General features: G+C 45.4%; 2 protein-coding genes across 3 annotated transcripts; both read right to left on the bottom strand.

Annotated features, from left to right (window-relative positions):
- Positions 1–2,281: 2,281 nt before the first annotated feature.
- On the bottom strand, positions 2,282–9,984 carry LOC101778392 (adenylyl-sulfate kinase 3). 2 transcript variants are annotated; one of them, XM_004985242.4, is made up of 7 exons: positions 9,411–9,976; positions 4,962–5,102; positions 3,912–4,061; positions 3,726–3,844; positions 3,569–3,653; positions 3,419–3,465; positions 2,282–2,766 (listed from the first exon to the last, which is right to left on the bottom strand). In XM_004985242.4, the coding sequence occupies exons 1-7, from the start codon at positions 9,589–9,591 to the stop codon at positions 2,668–2,670; spliced, it is 822 nt and encodes a 273-aa protein (XP_004985299.1). In that variant the 5' UTR covers positions 9,592–9,976; the 3' UTR covers positions 2,282–2,667. The 2 variants fall into 2 exon arrangements, with proteins under 2 accessions (XP_004985299.1, XP_004985300.1); XM_004985243.4 differs by lacking the exon at positions 4,962–5,102 and having other exon boundaries at positions 9,411–9,984.
- Positions 9,985–10,423: 439 nt separating this feature from the next.
- On the bottom strand, positions 10,424–14,053 carry LOC101777998 (mitochondrial outer membrane protein porin 5). The gene is made up of 6 exons (XM_004985241.3): positions 13,784–14,053; positions 13,619–13,686; positions 11,626–11,736; positions 11,447–11,533; positions 11,163–11,371; positions 10,424–11,084 (listed from the first exon to the last, which is right to left on the bottom strand). The coding sequence occupies exons 1-6, from the start codon at positions 13,833–13,835 to the stop codon at positions 10,778–10,780; spliced, it is 834 nt and encodes a 277-aa protein (XP_004985298.1). The 5' UTR covers positions 13,836–14,053; the 3' UTR covers positions 10,424–10,777.
- Positions 14,054–14,273: the final 220 nt, after the last annotated feature.

The raw sequence follows: 14,273 nt of genomic DNA, 5'->3' as shown, positions 1-14,273 counted from the left end.
CAAACCACACGCCCAGGGCGGGTTAGCGTTGATTACGTCAGGTTAATGGGCACTGTGTTGCATGCAGTCCCAGTTCGCCTGGAATTCCGTCATGTGTTGTTCGTTCAGCTGCTAATATAATCTGTTCCGGCTTTCACCTAACGTTTGGCGCGAGTAGCGTCCGGATTATTCTGATGCCTGCATGCGCGAAGGTCAGCTCAGGTGCGTGCCTGATTTGATTTTAAGGCGCCAGTTAGTGCGGATCGAGCGAAAAAAAGAGGAAGCAAAAGAAAAGGTTAGGCTAGGTCAATCGATTTGATTTATTCCTTCGCTTCGTTTTGTTTTTTGTTTCGTCCTGCTGCGACTTTGACCGGATCAAAATCACGCAACGAAACGTGAGGCCGGCAGTGATCGACGGCCAAGAACAGTTTGGTTCGCACGAGTTGACCTGGGGGCGAACTGAGCTGAGCTTCCCCGCATTGTTTACCGCCGCTAATTCTCCGTAGACAACAGAGGCAGGCGCACGTACTCCGTCGCCTACGCAGCTACGCCGTACGCGCACGCACATGCTGGCCGCCTGGCCTTGCTACCGTCTGACGGAGAATTCAAAGGGTGGAGGAAGAAGGCTGGACTTCGGAGCTCAGGCAATCCTCCCCTTTTGTTTCCTTGTGCTGTTGGTTAGGTAACTTTGGACGCACATGGACAATGGCCTTACCGTATGCCTGCGATGTGAGTTCTGCCCTAACCTCACCACCAAGTCCCAAATTTTCATAGCTCAATTTTTCTTTTCTTCATCCGAGTAGGAGAAAAGTGGTCAGAACCCGGAAGCTCAGTTCGGAGTATGGATGCCATGACTTGGAACCTCAGCCTCGAAGGCGACAGGAAGCAGGCAAGCAGCCGCCAGTCGGCGCAGCGAGTGAGCGCTGGGTGGGGAGCCCACTGACCAGAGGGACGATCCATCCAAATTCCAAAGCAGCACATGCAACTTGGAGCTTTTCAGGTCATCATGCTGCCGAAGCCCTGTGGAAAAAGATTTGCAGCGGCTCTGCCCAATGGGATGCGTCGTTGCTTCCATGCTTGATCGGTCAGAGACCGGGATCAGGTGCTGGTCGGCCGTATTGGCACGGGCACCTGATGTCAGGCGCTCATTTCATTTCCCGCTGCTTTGCGGCTCCCCCACTGTCAGTGCTGTGCATGCTTGGATGATCATGATTACAATTTACAATACTGGATTAGTGGATTGTGGTATCAGGGCGTGAAGATCAGAAGATGTGTGCCCTGGGAGGGCGAAAAAAAAGACCAACAAGATCAATGAAGATATGAATATAACAGACACCGAGAAGTGGTGATCATATTTTATCTGTGAAAGAAATAAGCAAAAAAGATGCAGCTTTTCTGTGGAAATGTTTGTAAGCCCGTTCCCATTTAGGTGGTGTTTGGTTCAGCCAAACCAGCGGTACGCTAACGTAATTGATAGGCAGTGGTACTGTTACCGTGTAACAAAAACCGTCATTTGTTTGGTTTAGCCACGGCATTGGAAACTCATTACAGAGCTCATCCCTCCGATGCGTCGTCTTCCTCGCGGCTCGTCAAAGTTGAGCGGTGTAGCTTAAGCGCGTCACAGTGGAACTCCCCGCGGCCGCCCCGCCGCGCCACCTCTGGCCCCTCTCTGTGCCCCCGTGTCGGCAACGTTCCCTGGCCGAAGTACCAGCGCACCGTGGGTGAACAGCTTGTGCTGCAGCTTCGATCAGGACGACAGAGACGACGAGGCCGCCATGGATCTCGCCAGTACCGATCAGATGGATTCACCTCAATTTGCTGCTTCAATTTGCTTTGCTTTAGTACCAGCTCCGTAGACCGTGGCTTTGTATCCTTCCCATCTCGAAGGGCGGCCGAAGAAGCCTATGGCGAGGCAGATGGCCTCTGCGGCGGCGGCGGCACTTTCACGGCGACAACGGAAGATCAAATTGCGGCGCAGCTAAGGAATGCGATTTGCATCTGGGGCGATGAAGATGGGCGGTAGCAGAGGTGATTAGTTGGCCGGGAAAAAAAACAAATCAACATGACGCGAGGAGACGGGGCCTGCGAGGAAGTTGATACGGCAGATTTTGGGTGGTATCAGAATCGTACAAGGCTATATCAGATACCATGGTAGCCATTTACGGACCGGGCAAACCAAACACAAAATAATCGTATTCAAATCACAGCGTGATCCGATTACACCGCAAAACGGCTGAACCAAACGCTACCTTAGTGAGAAACGGCAACAGCGGAGGAGACAGCATGAGGTATGAACTCTATGGAAGGTGTTACAACTTTCCTTGACTTTTATTCCAAGTGGAAACGAGTCATGTACAAATTGGATAATTTATTTGTATTTATTGGTATCAAATACATTACCAACACAACTCGCAAACACCCATCAGCCTTCACGCGCAGCGGTCAACGCGAGTTAAACCAGTGCGTGCTGAATTGCTGATGTAGATACATTGCGGCTGTACAAGCACAATACACACAAAACAAATAGCCTCAACAATAAGATGAATCAGTATCTTTCTCTGAATGGACTGCACCTCTGTACTCTGTTGCTTGCTTTGTGACGATGCCTTTTATTCTGGATCAATGGATCATGCTTGTGTCCACGAGTAATGGACACAAAAGAATCAGATCAATCTTCTCACGTATGCGCTAAGCTTGCAAACATCCATTCTCTTCAAGATAGCACATAACTTGCTTGGCCATTGCTTTGGGTGAAGGGCATTCCCCATCTTTCATCTGAATTACTATCTGCATAAGATCACGCAAAGAGCAACCATTTTTTGAAAACAAGTGGCTGAATTTGCATTTATGTGGGGGCAATAGAAGTGAAGGGTTAATGTTGATTGCTGAATGATGAACAAGCTAAATTGCTTATTAATGAAATGTGTAACTCAACTTTAACAAGGAAAACATATCTAAAAATGTAAGAAAAATATTGATCTCGTCTCTAAAGTTGCTAATCAGAATTCAGCTGTATGCTTGTATGCATGTCATTCAGACATTACATCAACTCAACTCATAGCTAATAGCAATCAGTTCTCATGTCATCGCTTTAAGTAGTCCATTATGGACATTATCATATAAAAATGCAAAGCGCCGTTTAATTTTAACCTTGTAACATTTTGCTAGTTCTCTGAATATTGGAGCATGGGAATCACAATAGGAATAAAAGGAAATGCTAGTAGTTCTATATCTCAAATATCTCAATGATAAGGCATAAGAGCATAGAGGAAGTGCTTGTTTGTACTAAATAGATGCAGCCCCAGCATAATGATCAATGACGTCAAGAACCACTACATCAATAGCGAGGTCTCTTTATATTTCATATCCAGTTACTATATGGAAATTGTAAGGTGCGGGCACATAGGAAGTAAGAGTAAGACATGCTCTTTAGGCTCACCTCACCGTTCACTGGTGGTTCATATGGATCATCAATTCCAGTGAAACCTGTTTTTCAAAAGGCAATGATTGAAGTAAGACTACACAAACTCATATTATAGCAGCTAAGCTGTATTGGTTGACATTTAACTAGTACTACAGTCGCTTGTACCTTTAATCTTTCCTGTGCGTGCAAGCTTGTACAGACCTTTAGGATCACGAGCTTCACAAATTTTTAGGGGCAAATCCATAAATACCTACAGAGCGTGCATGTAGTTAGATAGATGATTATCACTAACAAGACTTAAGAGAATCATAAGTAAGCATACTTCAATAAATTTAGAATCCGGAAGTAGAGCACGGCATGCATCACGGTCTCTCCTGTATGGAGATATCAAGCTAGCAATGCAAATGATACCAGCATCCGCAAAAAGCTTTGCCACTTCTCCTGCACGAAAGATTTAGCTATAGTGAAAGAACTTCTAGTGAACCGTCTTCTTTTCTTCAAAACTTACCAACTCTTCGTATATTTTCTGCACGGTCTTCTGCCTTGAAGCTTAAATCTCGATTTAGGCCATGTCTGAGGTTGTCGCCATCAAGGACATACGTGAGGTGGCCTCTGCAATGTAACTCCCGACTCAATGCACATGCAAGAGTACTTTTCCCTGAAACATAAAAAGATGATAATTTCCTTTGTGTCGTATACTTTCGTAGATACAAGAGAATGGAGAAAACATAAGCTTTGACTCATGCTAGCCAAAATAAACTGAAATATAAATGTAATGGTAGGAATAATGCTCAGGATGCGGCAGGGGCTAACTTAGAATGGCATGCAAGAGAGAAGGAAAAACAGTCTGTATGAACAACATTGCAAAGACAATCACCAGGTGATGTGTTACCACTATCAAACAATCACTGTGTAGCAGAGGGAAGTGCTAAAAGATAAAGAAAATAGATTTCAAAATGAACCTAGTAGAAGAATCATCAGAGTGAGAGTGCAAGACTTTTTCCCGTACTGATGCCAATACACCACACCAGATTTGGTACTTATCGTGGAGATATTAATTTAGCAGCGTACCAGCCAATGAAAAGTTTATGCGACAACAGGGCAACATTACATGCTGAGTAGCTAATGGTAATCAAGATGCCAGCACTCAGTTGCCTGTAGAGCAGATATCAAACTAATATGTGGATTTAACTCATGTAGGAAGCCTATGAAAGAAGTATTTATGTTATATGCATGTTCAATCTGAAGTCTAATTTAGTTCAACATAATCAGATTCAGATGGCAAGGAAATAACGTATGTAAAAGTAACTGGGAAACAGCTCTAAACCTGCATGAGCATATTAGTTGAGATTGAATGCCCAAAGCAAATGACTAATTCTTGCTTTCTATCACAAAGGCTACCAAATTAACTTCAAAACTTATGGCAACAATAGCATCCAGAAACTATTTTTGATAAAAAGAACAGGAAATTCCCTCATAGAAACCTAACCAAGAATGTGGAAAAGGAAACTATGGCCAGCAGCATGTAGATCAAGGCAACAATCTACTGAAAATATACCTGAACCACTGAGTCCTGTGATCCATACAACACAGCCTTTTTGTCCCAGCAACTTCTGTCTATCAGATTGTCCGATCGGGCAATTATGCCATAAAATATTAGTTGATTTCCCAATGTTTGACATTACAGGCTTCTCCTTCACTGATGATGGATATTCGTAAATTGTTAGTACGGCCCTGTTCCTCTTGTTATCAAATTCATTAGTACAACAGTAACAAAGCAAATAAACCTATACAGACAAAGCCACGGCATATATTTTTTTATGATGGTTTCCTTCCCAGTATCAACTCCGCCTATGTTGTCTCAACATAGCAGGTCCTAAGCCCAGGTAAAGGAGGAGGGTTGTGATAGGCTTAGCGAGCCAACGTTAAACCTAGCCATTCTAATGGAGATGAAACCAAAGAGAAATCCGTTGGGGCGTAACCCTCTTCGCGACGCGCCATATCGGAACCCGGGTATGGTGTTAAATGGGCGAGGGCTGGGTCGTCTCCCCCTTGGTGACGCGCCATGTCGCGATCTGGGCATAGTGTCAAGTGAGCAAGGATTGGATCATCATTTCCTTAGTGGCCCGCTACATCGGCGCCCGGGTGTAGTGAAAAATGAGCAAGGGTCTTCACATCTCTCTCGACGGGTCAAAGGGCAAGGAAGCTAGTCGAACCAACTAGGATTTGTGTAGGTAGTTGGAATGTAGGGTCTCTTACAGGTAAGTTAAGAGAGTTAGTTGACGTAGCGACTAGGAGGCGTGTAAATATCTTATGCATTCAAGAGACTAAATGGAAGGGCCAGAAGGCGAAGGAGGTTGACAATACCGGTTTCAAGCTTTGGTACACAGGGATAGCTGCAAATAGAAATGGAGTGGGAGTTTTGATTGACTAGAGTCTCAAGGATGGAGTGGTGGACGTGAGAAGGCAAGGGGATAGGATTATCCTAGTTAGGCTTGTCGTTGGTGATATGGTCCTGATCGTACTTAGTGCGTATGCCCCCCAAGTAGGCCACGATGAGAGTGCTAAAAGGCTTTTCTGGGAAGATTTAGATAGCCTGGTTAGAACTGTACCTTCTAGCGAGAAGCTTTTCATAGGAGGAGATCTTAACGGGCATGTAGGTACAACAAGTGCAGGCTTCAAGGCGGTTCATGAAGGTTTTGGGTATGGTAGTAGGAATCAGGAGGGAGAGGAAGTCTTGGACTTTGCAGTAGCTTTTGACTTGATGATAGCGAACACTTTCTTTAGGAAGAGATGGTCCCATTTAGTGACTTTTAGTAGTGGCCAACACTATAGCCAGATTGACTTTATCCTCACAAGAAGAGAGGATAAACGGGCATGCTTGGATTGCAAGATGATACCTGGGGAATGTGTTGTTTCTCAACATAAGCTTGTGGTGGCGGACTTTCGTTTTCAGATGCGCGCACACAGGGTTAAACAAGCCAAGATTGCAAGAACAAAGTGGTGGAAATTGAAAGAGGAGACGTCAAAGGTCTTCAAGGAAAGGGTAATCAAAGACGACCCTTGGAAGGAAGGAGAGGACCCAAACAACATGTTGGGGAATATGGCAAATTGCATTCGGAAGGTGGCCTCGGAGGTGCTTGGAGTGACCAAGGGGGGTAGAGGCGTAGATAAAGATACTTGGTGGTGGAATGAGGAAGTCCAAAGGACTATTAAGGAGAAGAAAGAATGCTATAGGCGCTTGTTCCAAGATAGGAGTGTGGACAACATAGAGAAGTACAAGGAGGCAAAGAAGATCGCAAAGCGAGCTGTAAGTGTGGCAAAGGGTAGGGCGTATGAGGATCTTTACCAACGATTAAGTACGAAGGAAGGAGAGAAGGACATCTATAGGATGGCTAAGGTTCGTGAGAGAAAGACGAGGGACTTCAACGAAGTTAAGTGCATTAAGGATGAAATGGAGAACATCTTGGTAAAGGACGATGAGATCAAACATAGATGGCAAGAGTATTTTGACAAATTGTTCAATTGTGAGAATGAGAACACAACCTTGCAGTTGGATGACTCTTTTGATGACACCAACAGGCACTTTGTGCGGAAGATCCAAGAATCTGAGGTCAGAGAGGTGTTGAAAAGGATGAAAAGTGGTAAGGCGATGGGCCCAGATGGTATCCCAATTAAGGTGTGGAGATGCCTCGGGGATATAGCCATAGTATGGCTAACCAAGTTGTTCAACCATATTTTTCGGTCGAACAAGATGCCATAAGAGTGGAGGAGAAGTATAGTGCTACCAATATACAAGAATAAGGGAGATATTCAAAGTTGTACTAATTACCGAGGAATTAAGTTGATGAGCCATATTATGAAGCTATGGGAGAGAGTTATCGACCATCGTTTGGGAAGGATAACACGGGTCTCTATGAACCAATTTGGTTTCATGCCTGGAAGGTCAACCATGAAAGCTATTTTCTTAATAAGACAAGTTATGGAGCGGTATAGGGAGAAGAAGAAGGACCTACACATGGTTTGCATTGACTTGGAGAAGGCATATGACAAAATACCAAGGAATGTTATGTGGTGAGCTTTGGATAAACATAAAGTCCCAACGAAGTACGTTGGACTTATTAAGGACATGTACAACAATGTTGTAACTAGAGTCCGAACAAGTGATGGCAACACAAATGACTTTCCGATTAGAATAGGACTGCATCAAGGGTCTGCTTTGAGCCCTTATCTATTTCCCTTCGTGTATGCTCTTCGCGGATGATGTAGTGCTAGTTGATGAAAGTCGAGCGGGAGTAAATAGGAAACTAGAGTTGTGGCCGGAGACCCTAGAGTCAAAAGGTTTTAGACTCAGCAGAACTAAAACTGAATATATGAGATGTGTTTTTAGCACTACTACACATGAGGAGGGAGATGTCAGTTTGGAAAGCCAAGTAGTGCCCAGGAAGGATACATTTCGATATTTGGAATCAATGCTACAACGAGATGGGGATATTGATGAAGATCTTAGTCATAGAATCAAAGCGGGGTGGATGAAGTGGTGCCAAACATCAGGAATTTTATATGACAAGAGGGTACCATTGAAGCTAAAAGGTAAGTTTTATAGGATGACGATTAGACCTGCAATGCTGTATGGTGCAGAATGTTGGCTTACAAGAAACGACATGTCCAGCAGATAAGTGTTACGGAAATGCGTATGTTGCGTTGAATTTGTGGTCATACGAGAAGGGATCGAGTCCAGAATGAGGATATACGTGATAGGTTAGGGGTAGCACCGATTGAAGAAAAGCTTATCCAACACCGGCTAAGATGGTTTGGACATGTCCAACGAAGACCTCCGAAGGCACCAGTGCATAGTAGAACCCTAAGGCGTGACAGAATGTGAAGAGAAGCAGAGGAAGACCAAAATTGACATAGGAAGAGGCAATAAAAGAAGATTTGAAGGGATGGAATATACCCAAATATTTAGCCCTGGATTGGAGTGCTTGGAAAACAGCTATTCATGTGCCCTAACCCTAATTTGTGGCTCTTGTTGGGTTTCAACTCTAGCCTACCCTAACTTGCTTGGTCCTGAAAGACTATGTTGTTGTTGTTCCTCCTTCCCAGTATCATATCTAAAAATTAGAAATTCTTCTTTTATAGGAAATCATGAAAAACTAAACCTTCTCGTGTGGAGAATTATCCACATCCTAAAATAACACATAAATCAAAGTGCTTTCTTTGCTTTTCTACCTATTATCCTTCATCTTCTTACTGCCAAGCCTACCATCGTGAACTATAAGAACTAAACAACTTTTCATTAGCTTTTACCTTCAACCATAAGATGTATGTCATGGACTCGTCACACTTCAAGTTTATTTGGAACCACCACCCCTCCCATGTAGTTAGCAATTAGTAACCCCTTAAGTAAGTCTCCTCGTCATTGTCAATAACATTGTTACTCAGCCATACTGTATGATTAAGATATTTTGAGTGAAGACTTAGCAGAATCATCTAGGAAACCTTGGCCTTCTCTACCATGACATTAATGTTGTTGGCTGCGCCAACTTCTTCAGGAGCTTCACATTTCAGTTGCTACGACAACGGTTGTCTATTGTGATAATGTTAGTGCGGTCTATATGACAGCAAATCCTGTTCACCACCGCCGCACCAAGCATATCGAAATCGACATCCACTTCATCCGCAAGAAGGTTGCACTGGGACAGTTTCGCGTGCTTCATGTTCCATCGTCGCACCAGTTTGCGGGCATCATGACCAAAGGCTTACCAGTACAGTTGTTCACTGATTTCAGGTCCAGTCTTTGTGTCCGAGAACCTCCCGCTGCGACTGCGGGCAGGTATTAGAGATATGTATAGCCTACGTATGTACACGTATCATATATCTCTTGTAGTTATATACTTGTACACCAAGCCGGTCTAGTCTATATGAAATGTCACCTCCTCCTGGCGTGTGGTGTAATTCCCAAATTCATCTATCTCTCTACACAAGCGACGAGTTAGCAAGTTACCTGGGCTGTGCGGGCCGTCCCCGTGGCGCTGCTCCATTCCTCCTCCGCCGCCGCACCCACCGCCCAATGCCGCGGCGGCAGTGCGACCGCGCACCCGCACCGCGGCCCTCCTCCACCTCGCCGCGCCCACCACCGCTGGCGAGGCCCGCGGGAGCGTGGGAGGAACGGAGAGCGAGGCCATGGGTCACGAGCGCGGGGCGCGGCGCATCGCCGGGGTGAGCGGGGGCGCGGTGCCTGCGCTACCGGCGCTGGCTGGCGTCGGGTCGAAGAGGGCGTTGGCCCTGGCTGTGGCTGGGCCGGGATGCCGGGCTGGTCGCTGCGTGGAATCAGGTTCTCCTTCCTGGGTGAAACGAAATGTACTGGAGCCGGAAATGCAGGCGGGTTGCTGTCATGCGCGGCTGTGGTCTGTGGAGACTGGAGAGGCTCCGTCTGCCACCTCCCCGCCCCCGCACGTTGGTGTCGTCGCTCGCGATGGCCGTAGGGGCCAGCCGCGACCGCGATGCGCAGGAGGATGATCTGGATTTCTGGATGGAGATGAGATGAGCAGCAAATACGGAGGGCCCGAGCGCCACGCCGTTGTCTGATGATGGTAGGTAGGGGATGGGCGCCTGCGACTGCAAGTCTGCGACATTTGCCACACGGGAGGTCGGGAGCTGTGCTTGTGGCCATGTGACTCGCCACCGAAGCCAAATAAAAAGAATGGAATCGAGGGGCACGTGAAAGCTACAGCCGAGATGCGCAGCTCCGAATTCCTGCGGTCGGGCGTTTGCCTTTACCCTAGTGGTTGCGCGCGCACCGGCGGCCTTCACCGTAGTCCGTATACAGTACAGCCGCCTGCAGCCTGCTGCTGAAGATTCGACTTCATCGGTGGCTCGGTGAGACCTCTCGCCGTCCCGCCTCGACGGCACGCCGATGAAGCATATACCAGTCCAGGAATCCACTCCCAAGAAACGTCAAGAGAGCAGTAACAAAAACATAGCACCAGCGGACGAACACCACATGCACATGATCAATGAGCTCAAAACAGGTGGTAAATCTCATTCTGCGGCGCATCAATCAACACCGCACAAATATGACATGTAGTTTCTGCATGCAAAAGATTACCATGGCGGCTACTCAGTACTCACAGTGGCAGAGAGCCTAGACGCTAAAGAAACAAGCCGCATACATCTACAGATGCTTTCGACAACAAAAAAACTGTTGATGGGTAAAAATCCTGCAGACGACCCATCCGGATCCTTCCCACGGAGCGTCAAACCTTTGCCAGATTAACGGAACAGGTTCGTGGAACAGATTATTGGTTACAGCTTTGCAAAAAACAACCAAAGAATTCGGAATTCACCGGCAATCGACCGCGGATGATCTGATCAGGGCTTCAGCGCAAGTGCCAGGCCAAACTTGGGGGCCCTGTCCAAGGCCTTGGTGTCGAATTCACCGGAGATTGTCAAGAGTGACTTGGGTTTAAGCTCGTGCTGGAGAAGCGCGGCGAGCGTTCCAGTGTTGTTGAGCCTTGCCTTCACAGCTGTCTGAGGATCGATCTTGTAGAGGCCACCAACAGTGAGTGTGTTCACATTTGTTGAGAGCCTCCGGGTTAGTTCAGCCACAGCTGAGGCCTTCTGCTTCTCATCAAGGTGGTAAACACCTGACACTTTGATGGTGTCACCTTTGTCGGCCCTGCACAAGCATGCGTGATGTATCAATACTTGTGTTCCAGCCTCATACCACACAAATCACAGTGGAGTGTGGACTTACAGAATGAATGCAGCATGGTAGTCTGGCTTGGTTACACCAATTGCAGCAGTGTACTTGGTAAATTTTCCTGAAGCTGTGTCGTATCCAGCTTCCGCACCAAAAGCAACTCCTTGAGCACCTACTGTCCCAGAAAGTTCAACCACAGGAGAGGGCTTCGTGCCAACAACAGTAGCAAGACTTGCATTCTCATGGAAGTAATGCAGTTCCACCTGGTACAAAGAACATTTACACTCAAGGACCTGTTTTCAATTCACCAACCATAAATTGACAGCAAATGAAAATACCTTTCCAGAATTGTAGTCAGGCAGCTTCACAGACGTCACAAGCTTTGTGGATGGCAGGGCATCCAACACAGTCAAGGTAGTAGAGATCTGCAGGAATCATACAAAAGTGCTATAGATTTATGTCTAGCTATAGGCTACAAATAGAGAATGCATAAATTTTTATGTTTAATGTCACTAACGTTTGATTCCGTGTCCACTTTAACATCAACAACAGTATTCTTGTACTTGTAAACTGAACTGACATCAAGAGTATAAAGCCCTCCTTTCTTCACAGCTGTGGAAGTGAGGCCCTGAAAAAAAAAGATAAAAAAGAGAGCCATGAAAAGCAAGTTTATAAAGGGCTAATTCATATATAAAGAAAAAGGCTCAAACAGCAGAAAATGCACTAGTACTGTCATCACAATTAACTTTACTAACAATCTTAAAATGAAAATGATATAAAGAATATATCAGTTCACTGTTGCTGAAAGAAGAAAAATATTATGTCAAAGCAAACAAAGCACATAAGATAATAGCCCATGCATTTTGAAAATGCATATAATCTATATAAGATTATCTCTGTAGTTTCGACAAATTATAGGGTGGTCAGCACTATCCATGCAGTTGTGTACATCTAGTCTTATTTTTCAAATTTAAAATGAGCAAAATAATTGGTAGTGTTACTATCAGGAGAATGGACTCCTGATAACTAGTTGACACTTTAACCCACCACTATATTAATGAATCACCAATTTGCACTTTAGTTTAATTAATAGATATATCATGCTCAAGTAAAGACAGCTTTTGCGAGAGTTCAATCTGGCTAATGAACATTGCATTGCTACAATAAGACTGATCATAAAGTGTAATGGCATATTGGTACTGACATATTCAGTGTTATACGGGTGCTGGATCCAACTCATGTTTGAGTGTCCAATTTGCAATTTCCAAAAAAAAAAGCATTCAGGAATTCACCAGACATAACTTTGATTTATTTTAAGAACATGATTATAGATCAATGTATATTCTTGTGCAGAATGAGAGCACTAATTGCACAGCTTGAAAGCCCATTTTGTGAGATCAATAAATCAGTACATCCAATGAAAGCATCTAGTGATTGTAAGTTTCCAGAAGAAATTCTAAAGTAACTGATGAAATTCTAAAGTAACTGATGAAATCAGGTTTAAAAAGCAGGAAGAAAATGTAACTGCACAAATTCGAATTCCCATCATTGGATACATCAATTGTGAAGTATCAGGTATCAATGCTCAAAACACCAACATTATGAACCAGAAATGTATTTGTGTTGGTCAGATACTGACACAGGTGAGAATTTGGCAAGTGGAACAACCAAATATTTATTAAATAAGAATGGAAAACAGGTCCATCATGTACATATGCCAACACAGTGAAGGAAAAAGCAGCGACAGGAGAAATCATGATAGGTTGTATTACAATTGAACCTTCTAGAAAGGATTGTCTTAGGTCAATGTTGAAAGTGCCAGTCAATCCAAATTAATTTCAACTGTGACCGTACAACTTCTCCAGTGTACAAGCAGCTAAGCTTCATCATTACTTTCGTAATAAGAATGGCAGGCAGAAGGACTACTATGACCGACTTGTTGCAAAACTAAGGCATGAGCAACAAAAGAATAAAACAAACAAGGTCAAAACCAGCCAATTTCTTCAGACAATGTTCACAACTTCACAAACTAGGATAGCCTGAGATCATGACCACCACCGATCCAGTAGCGATGGAGGCTAAACACAGCATCTCAAACACACTGGCTAACTACAAGGCCTCCTCCAGTGTGAGCGGTACTCAATGATCTTACTCGACAAACAATAAAATAACTATAATAAGCAACTGCATTGCTCTACAAGAATATGACCAAAGTACCATTTCCTATCATTCTACCACACAATTAACAAGTATCAGACACATGGTGCCCTCAGATACTAACATACGGATGCAACGACCAAGCAAATCGCAAGACACCAGTGTACTTGGTAAAACAGAGCTCCAAAACAGCAAGGTAACAAACACCTAACAGGCCACACATAGCAACTAGCAACATCTCGACGCTGAACACCACAGCCATAACCAGATCAGGCCTCGCGGGCACGGACAAGCGAACACGAACCAGGCAGCATGGAATCACACGACCGCGATCGGATCGGAAGAACCCTTACCACTCCGGAGGAGCTGACGGTGGAGACGGTCAGCTTCTGATCGTAGGTGTAGTCCTTCGTGAGCAGATCTGCAGATCACCAAGCCACAAACGGGGAAACCCAAACCAATTAGACTGGAAAGAGGTGATGGTGATGATGATGACGAGAAGGGCGAGGAGGAGGTACCCTTGGCCTTCTTGCCGATGTCGGAGAAGAGGCCGGGTCCCTTCATGGCCATGGCGGCGGCGGCGGTGGCGGCGTCTAGCGGAAGGGGACGGGAGTGGAGGGGGAGGCGGCCGCCGATCGAAGGCGAGGAGAAAGGAGAGGTCACTACCGTCAGAGGGCGCCGCCAAGTTCCGCCACGAGGAGCTGTGTGGGGCTCGACCAATGAATGACAGGCGCGGAGAGGGGTGGGTTGGTTCGGGTCAGCTCAGTTGGAGCCGGCACTGCACGTTTCCGCCCCTGCGTCCTCGGTTCCCCCGGACGAAGGATCTGATTTTTTTTTTCTTCCCTTCAAGAAAAAAGAAATTCGGCGATAGGGATCATCAAAACAAAGACGGTTTTAGGTGCTAGTTTTCCAGTTGCAGAAGCGATCCCACATGTTTGTACTTCTACGTCTCTCTAAAATTGCAGTTATGGTAAGATCTTGATTTATTCAAATTGCAGGGATTCACAA

The sequence above is a fragment of the Setaria italica genome, chromosome IX (assembly GCF_000263155.2).
Source record: "Setaria italica strain Yugu1 chromosome IX, Setaria_italica_v2.0, whole genome shotgun sequence".
NCBI lineage: Eukaryota > Viridiplantae > Streptophyta > Magnoliopsida > Poales > Poaceae > Setaria > Setaria italica.
Note: the sequence above shows the minus strand (reverse complement) of the source record. Positions and strands in the feature narration are given on the sequence as shown.